The sequence below is a fragment of the Larimichthys crocea genome, chromosome III (genome assembly GCF_000972845.2).
Source record: "Larimichthys crocea isolate SSNF chromosome III, L_crocea_2.0, whole genome shotgun sequence".
NCBI lineage: Eukaryota > Metazoa > Chordata > Actinopteri > Sciaenidae > Larimichthys > Larimichthys crocea.
This window is the reverse complement of record NC_040013.1, coordinates 34008282-34024777: the sequence shown is the minus strand read 5'-3', so window position 1 is coordinate 34024777 and position 16496 is coordinate 34008282. Positions and strand designations below refer to the sequence as shown.

The 16496-nt window shown below is 39.6% G+C and overlaps 2 protein-coding genes across 3 annotated transcripts in view; both read left to right on the top strand.

Annotated features, from left to right (window-relative positions):
- The window catches only part of notch1b (notch receptor 1b), a 38350-nt gene extending 34829 nt beyond the window's left edge, over positions 1–3521 (top strand). For both annotated transcript variants that reach the window (XM_019271832.2, XM_019271831.2), the window contains exons 32-34: positions 18–165; positions 492–589; positions 704–3521. In XM_019271832.2, coding sequence (XP_019127377.2) covers positions 18–165; positions 492–589; positions 704–2089 — 1632 coding nt within the window. In that variant the 3' untranslated portion in view covers positions 2090–3521. The remainder of the gene's footprint in view (positions 1–17; positions 166–491; positions 590–703) is intronic.
- A 1768-nt stretch (positions 3522–5289) lies between these two features.
- ubac1 (UBA domain containing 1) lies at positions 5290–12535 on the top strand. The gene is made up of 10 exons (XM_010736830.3): positions 5290–5770; positions 6653–6773; positions 6860–6933; positions 7052–7159; positions 7323–7425; positions 7715–7823; positions 7941–8217; positions 9028–9114; positions 9484–9622; positions 10090–12535. The coding sequence occupies exons 1-10, from the start codon at positions 5633–5635 to the stop codon at positions 10203–10205; spliced, it is 1272 nt and encodes a 423-aa protein (XP_010735132.1). The 5' UTR covers positions 5290–5632; the 3' UTR covers positions 10206–12535.
- The last annotated feature ends 3961 nt before the right edge of the window (positions 12536–16496 follow it).

Here is a 16496-nt window from a genome sequence, read left to right as displayed (position 1 = left end):
ATTGTCTGTCTCTATAGATCCTGATAAGGAACCGTGCCACAGACTTGGATGCCCGTATGCATGATGGCACTACACCCCTGATCTTGGCTGCCAGGCTGGCAGTGGAGGGCATGGTGGAGGAGCTCATTAACTGTCATGCTGATGTCAATGCAATCGATGATTTCGGTACAGTTTCTCTCTTTTATGCCATTTGAGCCTAAAAATCATCAACATTGTGCAATGTTGAATGTAGTCAAAAGTTGGAGAGCCGGGGGCTGCAAGTACTTAGGTAATTTGAGTAATCGAGTAAAAAAAAAATCCTTGAATAGTTTTTTTGGCTTGGAGTATTTGTTTAATCATTAATTTCGTCATTTGCGTTCCGCCTCAGAGATTCTACACGGAATGTAAATAGTGACGCACGCGACTCAGAGTCAAAAAGTTGGCGCTATGTAAGAGAACGAAGAGACCGAAAGGACACTTTAAATTTAATCACTCTGTTTCCCTCTCTCCAGGTAAATCAGCTCTACATTGGGCAGCAGCAGTAAATAATGTGGAGGCTGCTATTGTGCTTCTTAAGAATGGTGCCAACAAGGACATGCAAAACAACAAGGTAAAAAGAATCTCTATTGCTACTTACTTCCATAAAAGCGAAACATCTTTCTGAAGCAACATTTCTCACTCATCTGTGCATCTCTTAATGTTGTCTCTTTTCCATCTGCATCAGGAGGAAACTCCTTTATTCTTGGCTGCAAGGGAAGGAAGCTATGAGACTGCCAAGGTTTTACTGGAGCACTTTGCTAACAGAGAAATAACTGATCATATGGACCGGCTACCTAGAGACATTGCACAGGAGAGAATGCATCATGACATTGTGCGACTGATGGACGAGTACAACCTGGTACGAAGTCCTCACATGCATGGAGGGTCACTGAGCACTACATTGTCGCCCCCTCTCTGCTCACCCAACGGCTATCTCGGGAGCATGAAGCAGCCCCAGCCTCAGGGTCAAGGCCAGGGCAAGAAGGCACGCAAGCCAAGTGCCAAAGGCATTGGCTGTAAGGAGGGCAAAGACATGAAGGTAAAGAAGAAGAATTCACAGGATGGGAAGTCTGGGAATCTCCTGGACAGCTCAGCTGTTCTGTCACCAGTCGACTCATTGGAGTCTCCACACGGCTATGTCTCTGATGTGGCCTCACCGCCCATGATGACCTCACCGTTCCAACAGTCTCCATCTGTATCCCTGAACCACCTGCAGGGTATGTCTGACCCACACCTAGCTGTGAACCACATGGTGATGCCAAACAAGCAGGAGCTGGCTCGAATGCAGTTTGACCCGCTGCCTCCCCGTCTTACCCATCTGCCCGTGTCTGGTTCCAGTGGCCAGGGCGCCATAAACAGCCAGTGTGATTGGTTGTCCAGAATGCATGGCAACATGAGCCAGCCAGGCCAATTCAACCCCATGAGAGGAGCTCCTGGTGGTCAGGGAGGACTGCACCAGGGAGGGCAGCATGGGATGATGACTTCCCTTCATAATGGCCACCCCACCAACAGCTTGCCTCAGATGATGAACTACCAGGGGATCCAGAACACCAGACTGGGTCCACAGCCCCACATCATGCAGCAGCAGGCTCAGCAGATGCAGCAGATGCAAAACCTGCAGCAGCTTCAACAGCAGCAGCAACAGCAGCAACAACAACAGAGCATCCAGCTGCAGCATCAGAACTCAGCCACCACCAACAGCCAGAACTTCATCAGCGGGGAGCTCAGTTCCCCAGAGCTCCAACAGGGCACAGGCAACTCAAGTATGTCCATCCACACAATCCTGCCACAGGAGACCCAGATTATGACCTCCTCCATCAACCAGTCAATGCCAAGCACTCAGTTCCTCACCCCACCTTCTCAGCACAGCTATTCAGGCCCCATGGACAACACTCCAAACCATCAGGTCCAGGTGCCTGACCACCCCTTTCTGACCCCCTCTCCTGGCTCGCCCGATCAGTGGTCAAGCTCTTCTCCTCATTCCAACATGTCCGACTGGTCAGAGGGCATTTCAAGTCCACCAACAAGCATGCAGTCCCAGATTGGACATATACCTGAACAGTTCAAATAAAAAGCTTGTATCTTTACGCCCAGATGAGCTGCTGTATATTTTTTTATTAAAAAAAAAAAAAGGCACTCTTTGTGAAAAAATAGAGGAAGGGCAAAGCTGTAAACATGATTTAATAGGACTTTTTATACGCTTTTATACTAACAGCAACACCTGTGTTTCATCCATACTTTTTATTTATTAATGCCTTATTTATACGCATTGCCTGCTTACAGAAATTTCGGGGATCCATGGTGCTGGGTCATACGCAGGACAGACAAAGTCCTTTAGAGAGACTCTTTTCTTTTAGTATTTCTTTTCTGCAGTGAAGCCTCAGCATACACACTGGGTATTTATTTCCTTAAGGACTTTTAGTATTTGCCTTTTTTCATATGATTTCTCAATCTTTGTTTATATTTTGTTATATGTTTTTGTATAATCTTGTTTATAAATAAACTTGTGATTAAGGGGCATCTTATAGAGCACATTTTAAGTTTCAGTGTTATTTCAATTTGTTATAAGTGTGGGAAATATTCTAGTGCATTGATGATAAACAGGTTGTGAATGTTAACAGAACACATGTACTGTATTTCATTCATATGTCCTGTATGTGTATAAGCTGTTTTCCACAATTTCCCCTTTTTAAATATCTTGCAATTCTTAGTTACACTCTCTAGAGTTGTGTACACGTCTTGAATCAGTGGAACAGCATCATGTTGTGCCTCTAGATTTGATTGCCTTCATATGTAGAAATGTGGTGGAGATGTGATACGTTGTACAGTATGCAGCCATCTTGGAGATTGGCAGTTAAGACAGGCTTGAGTATCTGTTAGTCCTGTGGTGTTGGAAAACTGGCCCGTCGGCCACAGTTTATGTTATTGTCCAGAGGGAAAAGGAAACTTCATTTCCCCTGTCCCTCCTATTAGTTTGAGCCTATGGCTGTGTTCTTCCTTTTGTAAATATGTTATGCATTTCCCTTGTAAGCAAGATTTTGTTTAAGAAATCTGATGTCTTAAGCATGCAATTTTGATAGGTCTCGCACCAGTCAACAGTCTCTAAAATGTCAAACAGAACAGAATATATATTTTGTATTTTACTGTCCCTTAAACATAAACACATTTGAACTATATACAAATAGATACAATATATTGTTAGGAGACATTTTTCTCATAAAAAGGGAAAATACATAAATATTGAAGTTTTATAAATTGATATTTATTTACTGTTCTGTAATACATAAAAATCAACTGAGGCAACCATTTGTGCATATTAAATGTTTTGTTACATTTCGGTAAAAAAAGACAAAACAATCTCAATAGTTCTCAGTTCTCAGCGCTTTGTGAGACACTCTGGTATAGTTTGCAAAATGTTTTAATTTAAAAAAAAATATTAGGTTGTAGTGAAATTGTAATATCTGCAATATGTTTCTTTCCTCTTATAAAGTTATTATTTGCAAGAAATGTGTTTCCCTTTTTTCATTTTCAACCTGTAAAAATGTTTCTTGTTATAATAAAGGACACTTCTGTGTCTTGAACTTATGAGAACTGTCTTTTATTACTTCAAATGACTGCATAAAAGCTCTAAAGAACTGTGTTAAACATGGGATAAGCTCAATGATTATAGATCTAGTACCACACTGACCACAGAATAAGCACATGCATGTGATAGTTATGGATAACAATTAATTGTCAATAGCTTTGTAGATTTTTAAATTAAAGTGACCAACTGGTGACTCTAAATTGTCCATAGCTGTGAATGTGAGTGTAAATGGTTGTTTGTCTCTATGTACTCTGCGATAAATCAGCAACTTGTCCAAGGTGTACTCGCCTCTCGCCCAAAGTCAGCTGGGATAGGCTCCAGCCCCACGGCGACCCTGATGAGGATAAGCAGTTACAAATAATGGATGGATGGACAGAATTAAAAGTGTCCTTTCTCTATACACTGTAGAGCTTGATATTTGCTTAAGAGGCAGTCAGCAAAAAACAGTATTTTGCCTCCATCTAGTGGTTGTATTTATTACCTTCAAACATCACAATTCACTTAACATACGTAAGAGGTCCAGCTGCATTATCACTGCACCTTGTGTATTATCACTGCACCTTGTGTATATTGTGGAAACAGATGAAAGCAAAACTAAATCTTTTGCATTATTGCTGTGGCTGGATTCATTTTTTTATAGAAGGACCCAGAGCAAAAATTAGGTCCTGGTCTCAAGTAATGCCCGGCTCCTAACTGTACAATGTGTACAGTTTTTTCAAACTAGAATATGACCCGTGCCCCATGTTTGCTGTGTGGTTTGATTAAACACCTAAACTATGCAACATGTAAACATAAAACTGATGTGTAAAAGGTATTTTAACACAGAAAAACCAAAAAATCTCTGGTTCTACATTTAGAGTAGTATTGTCTACTTATCTCTCCTTTATATCACTGTAAGCTGAATATCTTTTGGTTTTTAGACTGGTTGCACAACAGAGATTTTGACTTGTCACAGCAATGACACTAATGTACTTAATAACAGTCCAACAAATGTCCCACTAACAGTGACAGTGAACCAGCACGCACAATAGCAAGACCTCCCCTTAGTGGAATAAGGAAATCATTAATACACCTGTGAGTTTCCTGCTGTGACATGTCAAAATGTCTGCTGTGCAACCGGTCCATTGCTCAAACAAGACACCTGAAGACGTTATGTTGGGCTTTAAGAAAATGTTTTCCACTGTCATTTCTAGGGCAAAATCATAAATTGTTTCACTGAGAAAATAAGTGTCAGATTCATTGATGATGGTCCTTATTGTGTACATTTTTTTCCCCCCAACTTTGTTTATTGAATTTTTAAACACATAAATGACAGCTATAAGAAAGCAAGTATCAAGTTTCTCATTATCGTTATCACAAAACTCAGATAAAAACAAATAATGTACAAGACCTTATTGTGTACATTGATATATGTGTGTGTATTTCAGTGGCACATATCCCCAAACAAAATGTCAATTAGCACAAATCCAGTACACAGCCTGGAGCCAGGAGGTCCGGGGCCCCGGGGCAGTTGCAGACTTTGGGTATCAGGTAGTTAAGGGAATACCAGAGATACTGACATTGTTAAATATCCTTACTATTGTATGCATGTGTGTGTGTGTGTGTGTTTGTTGGAGTTTTCTCGACCAGTTTGACTGTTCATTCATTATTTAACAGCCCGTGACTCAACAAAACTACGGCTCCCATGATGCACCGGCAGCAGCACCGTTGAAGTTCAGAGTTCAAACATTACAGTAAAAATAGGGTACTCGCTGGCTGGCTGCCTGTGTACACAACCCGGCGCTCTCAGAACAAATCGGTTGCCATCGCACGGAAAACCGACAGAGGAAACCGACAATGGCCCTCAGCTAATCGGCGGCTGCCTTTGCCCGGTTGTCGGCGGATTTACAGCACGACGGGGCTAGCTGGGTGCTAGCGTTAGCACACTAGCTTTGCCAGGAGCACATAGCAACAACTGCTGCTGCTGCTGCTGCTGCTGCTAGCTAACGTCACTGGACTGGTACTGACTTTACTCTCAAGGCTGCAGCTATGTTCGTGCAGGAGGAGAAGATATTCGCCGGGAAAGTGTTGAAGATACACATCTGCACCATGGACGGCACGGAGTGGTTGGAGGAGGTCACGGAAGACACCACTGTTGAGAAACTGAAGGAGAAGTGCTTGAAACATGTAGGTTTTTTGTTTTTTTTAAGGAGGGGGGGTTTGTTTGTGTCTCCCTTGTTGCTTTTTGTTTTTGTCTTGTCACTCCTCTGCCTGGGGTGTTTGCAAGTCCACCCTGCCCTCTGTAAACTGTCAGTGTCAGTATCACCGGCTTTGTATTTATAGCAACTGGGTAGACTTTGCTATTTATAATTTAGCAGGTTGGCTTGCCCCTCTCCAGCTAGCCGACTCTGCCCCTTTTCTCTTTCCCAGTGGCGAGCCGTACAGGCATCCTGCTTTACTGGCCGTCTATTATTACACAGCCCATCTCCCTTCTCCTTCTATGGCCTATAGGATAAACTCAAGCGGCAGTCTAATGTTTGTTTCCCATAGCAACGCAGGAAGTGTGCATGATATTTCAACCTATGGGCACAGACACCGTGATGAAAGTTTAAACCTCAGATCAGATTCAACTCCTGCTGCCCTCAACAACTATTTCCTTTCAGAAATAATACTTTAGTCCATAAAAATACCCCTGTGTGTCACAATATCCCCTCTTCATCAGCTTCAGGCCGATTGACACAAAATCAATTGGCAGTTTTAACAACTGATTAATCATTTTAAACTATTTATCGGGTAAAAAAATAAATAAATCACAGACATCTTTAATGTGACAGTTTGCTGTTTGTGTGTTTTATATCATTGTGAAATGACTACTCACACAGGCGGCTTTGCACTATTTGAAGATGTCACTTTTGCCATGATGATGATGATGATGATGATGATGATGATAGGGGCTTTATTTGTCATTGTAACAGTACAAGTACAGTACAACGAAATTGCAGACCAGTCTGTCCATACAAATAATACATGTAATATGATGAGATGCTTTATGCTGTGCTCGGTTTATAGTATGTTCATGGAAGTCTAGAAGATCCCAAAACACTTACCCACCATAAACTCATACACGCTGCTACCGAGAGAGTCCTCACCGACACTAAAACTGTCGCTGATGAAAGTCTCAAAGATAAAGGTACGTGACACAACTATTTGATACGTTTTGTGCCAAAATCCTACACTGTCTCCCACTGAACTGACCAGGTTTCATTATTGTTGTAGACGTTTTGCTGCTCATAAAGAAAAGACCACCACCAACCCCTCCAAAGATGGCAGATGTGAGTGCTGAAGAAAAGGTAAGCCTGATCAACTTTGGGTTTCATTAAAAGAGCTGGAAGCATTTCTTCATCGTGGTGTCTTCATTTTGCCTGCCTTTTAATTATCTCTTGCTGTCATTTATCCTTTCCATCACAGAAGAAACAAGATAACAAGGCCCCGGACAAAGATGCAATTCTGAAAGCCACCACCAGCCTGTCCACACGGCACACAGACCGAACTGTTACCCAGCATAACATCAGAGATGTAAGGTTCTTGGTGGAATTGATTTAGCTCCTATGCTGTATATAAAATAAATCTAACATGTAGATGCTGTGGATTTAAATTATTCTAGTATTTTAGAGCGTTTAAAGTTAGGCAGTGTGGCATATGTTGGCTAAAGATTTTTGTTGTGTTTGTGTTGTTCCAGTTTCAAACAGAGCTAAGAAAAATCCTGGTTTCACTCATTGAAGTTGCGCAGAAGCTTCTTGCCTTGAACCCTGATGCTGTTGAGCTCTTCAAAAAGGCCAATGGTAAAGGTTACAATCCCTTAAAACATTTTCCAAGTCGGGAAAGTTAGGAGAAAGAAATCATAGAAATAAATTCCTGTGACAGGAGAAGTTGAAATTGATAGTGTGTCTTTTATTGTAAAACTGTGACAAAACGAAGTATGAGACATTTTATGTTCCACCTCCATGTACTGTTTTGTTGATCCCATGAAGCTTTACATATCTCAGTCATATTTTAATGCTGTATTGTTGACAGGAAAAAGAATCCTGACTAGTCTCAGTTGTCTGATCTTTTTGTGTTTCTGCATCTCAGCGATGCTGGATGAGGATGAAGAGGATCGGGTGGATGAAACAGCCCTTCAGCAGCTCACTGAGATGGGTTTCCCAGAGAGCAGAGCCATCAAAGCACTTAGACTGAACCAGTAAGTCTGAGTTTGAGGAACTCAAAAAAACCACATTATTGCAAGTCTGCAGACAAAACAGTGTTGCACCATTCTGAGTTGTTGCTGATGTAGTGTAATCATCCTTTTTGTCTGCAGCATGTCAGTGACCCAGGCGATGGAGTGGCTTATTGAGCATGTAGATGACCCCTCTGTAGACGCACCGCTGCCTGGCCAGGACTCCTCTGGAGCAGCAGGAGCCACAGCAGCTGCTACATCAGGTGCCTCAGCCTCAGCCTCAGCCTCAGCTTCCGGCCCTAACCTTCTCCGCAGCCTCTCCAGTCAGTCGAGCACAGACGAGACCAGCAGGCAGGACGAGCTCACAGAGATCTTCAAGAGAATCCGTAGGAAACGGGAGTTCAGACCGGACTCAAGAGTGGGTGGCTTTATCCTGTTGTAATACTTTGGCTATTACTTACTGCTATAAAACTTATCTCAGAACTCACACACCTGCTAGACTGAGAGAAGAGTTACACTCACATACATTTTTCAAAGTTGGACTGGATTATTTGATGATTTTGCCCATGTTCCAAATTATGATGTGTCTATACAGTATATGCATTTATTATTTCCATTACATTAAGATACTATTTATCTCCCCTAATGTGATACACATAGGGGAATGCAAGACAGACTCATTTCAGCTTTAAGTGCTTGAATTCCTTTTAGATATAACTGATGATTGTGATTTTTTTTTTTTCTTTTTTTTTTTTTTTTTTTTTTTGCTACTGCTCAGTCTGTATTATAGGACTGGCAGCCCGATGCAGAGAATATTGAAACACTCCTTCATAGATATAAAGTGTTACTGGCTTCAGAGTTTTTATATTACTGTGTTTGTGCTGTAACTGCTAGTCGTCTTACTTTACTTATTGTAGATCTTAATGTACCTCAGTTTCCCCAGAAACACTGCTCCCCAGTAACTCTGTATTATATAATATAATATAATAACGGATAATAACGGATAAAGCGGGAGAAGACGAGATAAAAACACAGTAAAGTGAAAAAAACAAAACACTGTCACTGCAGTTCATTTTTCTAATATAGTGCCATTTGAGTGGTTACAATTTGTTCCCAGCTATTTCTTTCATTTCCCCCCCCCCCAAGACACCTGCCTGTGTCTGTGTATGTTGTTGTAATCAGACAGAGCAGTTCTCAAACTAAACAGTCTTTTTCTTTGTCTCTGCAGGCTGTCATTGCATTGATGGAGATGGGGTTTGATGAAAAAGAGGTGGTTGATGCTCTGAGGGTGAATAACAACCAACAGGATGCTGCGGTACGTTTACACATGCACCACAATAGGGTTTACAGGCAGAGCTAGTACTGTAATATAGCAGTATCATTAGCTTTGTGTTATCCAACATTTTGGGATGCTACTAGCTTATCGGACTCACAAGCAGATAGATGATTGCTAAAAATATATGTGGCCCCAAATGTAAAATCCTTTTCCAAAGAAAATTAATTTAACTGTCTTTGTTTTGATGCCAGGCTACACTGCTTACATCTATTTACAGTGACCATGTTTAGTCCACTGCAAAAACAAAGAAAAGGAAAGAAAAAAAAAACCATGCCATGGTATGAAGAAAATGTGGGCACTGTTTTGTAGCCGATGTATTTTTCAAAACACTGTTTTTCTGTCCTGCAGTGTGAGTGGCTGCTGGGAGACAGGAAACCTTCTCCAGAAGATATGGACAAAGGCATTGACACCAACAGCCCGCTGTTTCAAGCCATTCTTGAGAATCCAGTAGTACAGTTGGGTCTAACCAACCCCAAGACTCTGCTAGGTACAGTCTACTCAAAATCAGTGGAAAAGCCAGAATAGCAGACAAAAACTATTTTGTTGTGTGGCCCTCTTATAGAAGACTTGAGCTTCAGTCCGGACCATACATATTTGTAGTTTAGTTCTGGTCATGTTTGACTTCACACTGGCTTTTTACAAAGAAGTTTGGATGATGAAAGAGGCATTTTGGACTGTAATATTGCAGAAGGGTACTTCCTGTGTGGTTGTTACCTTTAACTTACTCTTTATTGGGGAAATGCTAAACTACACAGAGCAGGACACAAGCTTAACACACCCATCACTCTCTGATGCACATACAGTATGTGTTACTATGATTTCCATTTTTACACAAATATGGCTTATGCAAACAGAAAGATTGCTTTTGTTGTAACCAGCAGATTGATTTAATAGTAATTGTAGACATTTTAAAGGCTTTGTTGAATATTTTTCTCGCCTTGTGTTTGTGTGCAGCGTTTGAAGACATGCTGGAGAATCCACTGAACAGCACCCAGTGGATGAACGACCCTGAGACTGGTCCCGTCATGCTCCAAATATCCAGAATCTTCCAGACCCTCAATCGCACATAGAGCCTCCTGGTGACCCCCCCCCCTGTGTGACTGCGGCAGCTTGTGTGTATGTTTGACCATATTGGGATGTGTGTGTGTATGAATGTGTGTATCCAAGTGTGACAGAGACACAAGTATTGTTTGCTTTGTAAAGACAAAGCCGGAGGAGTCTACTTATGAATTAAGATGTTCTACATATAACTATTTATAACAGTACCGTAAAAACACTTATACAAAACAAATGTTAACATAAACATTATTATTACAGTAATAATAAAAATTGAGATTTAGTATGTTGTTTTTACATTTTAATGAGAACAATTTATAGTTATGACAGACATGATTTATTTTATATAATTTCTCCATGTGCAAAAATGACATCCGACATCGATTTAATGTTTACACTTCAAGAAAAACTGTTTTTGTATGTTTTGCAATATTTAAATATCAATTACAGTTTTGTCTGTCATCTGTCATCAGTGGTGAATGTGTGGGAGACTCATTATGTTTTGTTTTTCTTCCCCCTTTGTCTTGTGTTTTATCAGAATAACTGCGTGTAATCGAGAGGCTGGTGGTCAAAATTGAGTGTTTGTTTAGCTGATTGAAAATAGGCTTTCAGACACATTACCTCTCTCTCCATTCATGCCTGCGTGGTGACTGTAAGTCAACCGACTCTCAGTTTAAAGAGGAGAACATTTGTCCTTGATCCTCTTTTAGGAATATTTATTTTACTTTCTTGCCTTTTTAGACGAAAGATGTACACTAAACTGTTTGTGTCTTAGTCATGTTTTTACAAGAAAGTTATATCTTAGGCCTGTGTGTTTGTTGTCAACGTGCTCTTGAATGTCATATTATCTTGTTGTGCTCATTTAGCACTTGGTCACCTCTATGAATATCACTCACTGCAGCACTGAGGAAGTTGAAAGAAGGGTTTGTGTTTTGTCTGATAAGGCTGTAGTCAGATGTTTAATGAAGTTGAGCCTAATCAAAAAGGGGTTTGCCTTGTTAACCTTTCATTTCAATGATGATGATGATGATGATGCATGCTCGCTCCATGCTGCAAAGGTGCAAGCATCTTCATACATACAAAGAAATAATAGAATTTGAGGCACAACCAGTGTTGGTTTTTTGGATAACTTTTTTTTTTTTCTTTTGAGAGCAACAAACATTTATGCTGTCAAACCAAACCAAAATGTCATTATATAACCTGCCTTGTCATTAGTTGTACTCATTGAAAAACATACCCTGTATTTCTGTGCAATAGCAAGGACTTCTGTTGACCTGTAAAGAAATATATTTGATTTGAGTGTTAGAGATGTGTGAACTGCAATGGTTGTGTGTTACACAATATTAGCCTTTGCATTGAATACTTAAAATCTCCAACTACAACAAAAGGGTGAGCTTAGGCTCTCCTGCTTGTACACAGAGTTAAAAAACAATATGGAGGGTGGTGTGTTTTGCCAAGCTTTTGAGTGTTTTTATTCAATATTTTAAAAAAAAAATGTGGTATTGATGTGACTTTCTGCTCAGGGAGGCTGAGATTGTTTTTCTAAACCTGTCTTCATGGCAAACCTCTGCTCACCCCTTTCTAGTTTAGCATTTGAAAATGGCTTTAACAAATCTGTCCAGAACTTTGCGTATGAATAAGAGCACCATAAGACATGGTTTCGTAAATGCAATATTTGAAAATATTTAAATGTTTTTAGAGAGAAGTGTCTGTTTGAACTATGTATTATTACATTATTTATATCAAAGCCAAACTAGTAACTTGTTCTTATTTATAACATTTTTAGCAAACCTCGAAGCTAATCTACAAATGTGAAAAAAAAAATTAAATGATTCAAATGTTGTTTTTACAAACCATTATAAAAGATGTGCTTATGGACTGGTAGGTCACAGTGTGGTTTAAAGTAGTGCAACATGTTTGAATGATTGAGGATTTCTACACACGTCTCTGGAAGCCTCTCTGCACACTTTATGCACAGCAGTGGACCTTCATCGTGGCCACCGTGACGAGCTGTCTCACCACCTCCGTGCTTTGCATTGGCATGCATACAAAACTGTCCGTAACACCTGGAAACAAACGTTGGGAGATTGTATGATTGTACAGAAAATGCAGAAATCTTGTCTTTGCAAATGGTCAACAGGAACAGAAAAGAACAAATTGAACTTTATTGCTTAGGGACGCTGAAGATCTGTTGGAGTCACAGGTTATTGTTTTCACTCAGCTTTCATACAGGACTGTCCCAGATTAACAACCTATGCAATATACTCTCACAGTCATTCAAACAGCCTCATGGCAACTGGCATCTAAATCACTATTGCATTAAAGTTATTTTTTGTGGCTGTAATCTTTGGATTCTGTATTTTTCTTTAAGCAAATGATGTGTCCGCAAACTAGAGATGGGGAAACAAAAATCTACTGTTAGACAGCTGCCATGCACGGGAGACATTATGACATCACATGAGTAAATAACAAAATTAATGATGGCTGAATTTCTCTTCATGTCATGCCAGTGTGCTTGTCTGCTATGAGAATGCATATTATGTGTTTGTACACCTTCATCAGTCTGCATAGTTGGAGTGCAGGACACCGCCTCGTTTCATTATCTCAGTCTTTAAGTTATGTGAAATGAAACATGTGAAATGTGTGAGGAGAGTCACTAAGGCTGCAGATTTGCATTTTATATTGTTTTATCTGAGTCAACCACAATAAACATGAAAGGTAAAAGTCAGCACAACAGCCTAGAGCCTTGTTGTTTTCATGTATCTAAGCTCACTGAAAGATTAATTCTCTGACATTTTTTATTGAAGTGTCTGTTGCACATTAAAATGAATTTGAACCCTCTGCCAAAGTATTGTTGCGCTTTGTCAGCTACAGAAGAAAATACAAAACATTTATCACAAACAAGAAAGCATTTTCTACAAAATGAGAATAATAAACTATAGAACTGCCTCTGAAAACAACCACATGATGACACAATCCGATTTAGTATACTTGGTTGTTTGCGTTAAAACCTGACGTTCAAAGTTTATTGCTGACCCTGAAAGCAGAAGTTAAGAACTATTTTAAGTGCTCAACAAAGAAAAATCTCGATTTGCTAATAAAGATCATGTGATATGAGTACAATCACCAGAAAAGCTGCTAAACCTTGTGGGAAGATTGTACTCTCCAGCTTCACCTTTCTTTTTTGCTTCAGCATTTTCCTGGCTGCGATGAGGAGCTACTGTGTCCAAGACGAGGAACAGATTTTATTATTTTATTCATGCAGATTTTAATAATGCACCTTATTGATATTGTGGAGCATACAACATCATCTATCTTTAGACCCTCGACTTGGATGAGGAAAAACTCCCTCCCCCAAGAAACGCCTGCAGAGAGCAACAGATCCCTCTCCAGGGATGGACAGACCTGCAATTAACGACAAAGATTACAAAATTATAGACAGATTGTCAACATGTGTGAAGAATTGATCCAGGTCTCTTGAGTAAGTTTAGTGCTGTATTAATAAACACGTCCCCTGGATGATGGAGTTACTGTGAAAGGAGGTGGACTGAACACTGGTTGGGGATTTCCTTGAACGTAGCTGTGTCTTTCATACCTTATCTGGAGAGCTCTGTGAGTTTTCAGCAGCTCACGATAGTCTGAACTGATGTCACTGTGCCTCTTCCCCAGACCAATGTGTTCTTGCTGCAGGTGGTGGAGAGTCTTTGTTGTCTCATCCAGGGCAGTTTTCTGCTGACCTCATTGTCACTGTTGTGTCTTAACTGAAAGTTTGACTCTGTTAGTGGTTGCATCTGAAGCCTGAAGGGCTTTTCATGTTTTAGGTTGTCTTCAAGTGCTGCCTGTTTTGTCTTGCTTTCTGATTGTGTGCTTTGAGCCTATCAGCCATGCACTTGAGCTTAGTTATGGTACATTGATTCTTCATCATCCCTTTGTGTCTGTATCCTTTAATTTAGCTCTCATGTCTGTATTGTCCAAGTCTGCTCAGACAGTCTGGGGATGCAGATGCTTATCTATGCTGTTTCCTGAGAAATGTTAAGAGTCTCGACTGAAGTCTGCTTTTGTAAAACCATCTGCTCAAAGACCTTAAATATGTTTCAGCTGTCAAGCCAGAGTCTCCCAGAGAGCTCTTCCTTTTGCATCTGTATTTTTTATGCCCTCAAGAACTGAGCCTTCTCTGTCTGAATGGCCTTCCTCATCTTCCAGAGCAACGTCAAGTTCATCTCAGATTGGTTTGTTTTTGTGGAATCTGGAATCGTGACGTGCAGGGATTTGATTTACTTGTCTTTCTCCAGACTTTCCTACTGCTGCTTTTTCAGACATTCCATCAGTGCCTTGAACTTTAGAGGTACCTTTGGTTTGTATTTATTAGATTACATTTAAAAGTCTCTGTGAGTTGATATTCATGTGAATAAAATAAACTATTACTCTGATTATTAATACAATCTCGTGTCATAAGAAATTATGAGTTTTATGCCTTAATGACATGCTGAAGGGTTCTGAAAACAACTTTACATTTTTGGATTAATTTCATGGAAGTCTACTCATAAATAAACCATAATCTGTCTATTTGTATCTTTGCTTCACTTTCAGGTGGATTAAATCTTGAAGAACACTTTATTTTTGTGTATGACATGTTGTTGTTGTTTGTATATTTTTAGTATACTCTATCGATGATGGGGTTTTTTTAGCAAAACTACTGTCATCTTTTAAAATGAATCAGTAGTATTTATCTTGTTAGGTCGATGATGGTTGGGATGAGTATGAACAACTTTCAGCTACATCATTTGACTGTCTTAATGTTTTCATGTGTGTGTAAATATGTGTGCCTCTTATCTCACTGAAGGGAGTAAGAGTATTTTTCTCTGCCAGTCAAAATCCTCTGAGATTTCTTCCTCATCGTCTTCTGCAGTCTCCAGAACGCTGTCCTTAACTTCCATTTCAGTCTCCTGCAGCTCTTCTTTGATTTCCTTCTCAATCACTTCCTTAATCTTCACCTCTATCTTGTCTTTAATCTTCTGAGCCAGATAGATGTTATGGGAACACAGGATCTGCAGGGAGAAGAAATCATCTGATTTGTATCTGTTCATTTTCTTATCTATAAGAAAAAGACTGCACCTTTCAGATATTTTGACTTCAATGTAGCAGACATAAAACCTGGCTTTTCATATTCCTACTATTACATATTCCTTCCTATTATATTCCTAATTTATTCACATTTTTATTGCATACAAATTAGTGTTGGCACTTTCAAAACCACTGAAGTGTTTCAAATTCTGATACCACATTTCAGCACTAGATGTCATCATTGGTCAATGTCACAGGACTATAATCATACAAATGTGTACAGAAGCTGTATATATGTGCACACTGAAATAAAGATTCAAGGAACATCTGGGCATGCCTACGTGGGGTTTCAGTAGTTACCGTACAGCGAGTGGAGGTAAATCCAAACTTACAAAAATTGAGTCAGGTCTGTGTGTATCATCACAAATCAATGAAATATAAGCATATAATTGACTATTTATTATTATTGATGTTTTTTATTGCACAATCAAAAGGTCATATGTCATATTCAAGAGAATATATTTCACAGCAACAGAACAACAGAAGAAGTGACAGCAATAACAAATGAGAAGGAACGTTGCAAGACAAAAAATAAATAATCAAAACCAGATTAAAAAATTAAATACAAGTGGTCAATTAGGAATGAATGTACGCAGATATTCATAAAGATACAGGGCTCTTTTTAATTTCTTTTTTTTCCCCCACAACATTTCACATATTTTAGTATTATGTCATTTATATATACAGCAAATGTGGGGATAGTAAACCACATTTGCGTTGAAATATTTTGTAAAATAATTTACTTATTAATCCCAAACTCTTTTGAAAAGCCTCCAGCTTTCACATGAAGCACACAAATCACATGTACAAAGCATAATTTATGTTTTCATATGTCAGAATAAATACATGTACAGTATGTAACACTCCCTTCTGGCAGGAGGCTGCGGTCCATCAGGACCAAAACCCTATCCACAGAAACAGTTTCTTCCCATCTGCCACTGGCCTTACCAACAAGGCATGGAGCCCTCTCTGACACTGACTTTTAGCATCCATCCACCCAGACCTACACGTTACATTAATGCACACCTTTTATTCAACATCTGTTGGACTACCTCGTTTTCAAGGATTCAAGGATTCAAGATTCAAGGAATTTTATTGTCATTGCAGCACATGTAAAACATGGGATGAAACAAAATTGGTTTCCCCTGGTATAAAATATAAAGAAAAGATAAAAAAATTAT

Excerpts from the sequence above, each read along its gene's own strand:
- ubac1 (XM_010736830.3), top strand. The coding sequence starts at position 5,633 with ATGTTCGTGCAGGAGGAGAAGATATTCGCCGGGAAAGTGTTGAAGATA. Across the intron at positions 6,934-7,051 it reads ATGTGAGTGCTGAAGAAAAG|AAGAAACAAGATAACAAGGC; the intron begins GTAAGCCTGATC and ends TTTCCATCACAG. Across the intron at positions 7,160-7,322 it reads CCCAGCATAACATCAGAGAT|TTTCAAACAGAGCTAAGAAA; the intron begins GTAAGGTTCTTG and ends GTGTTGTTCCAG.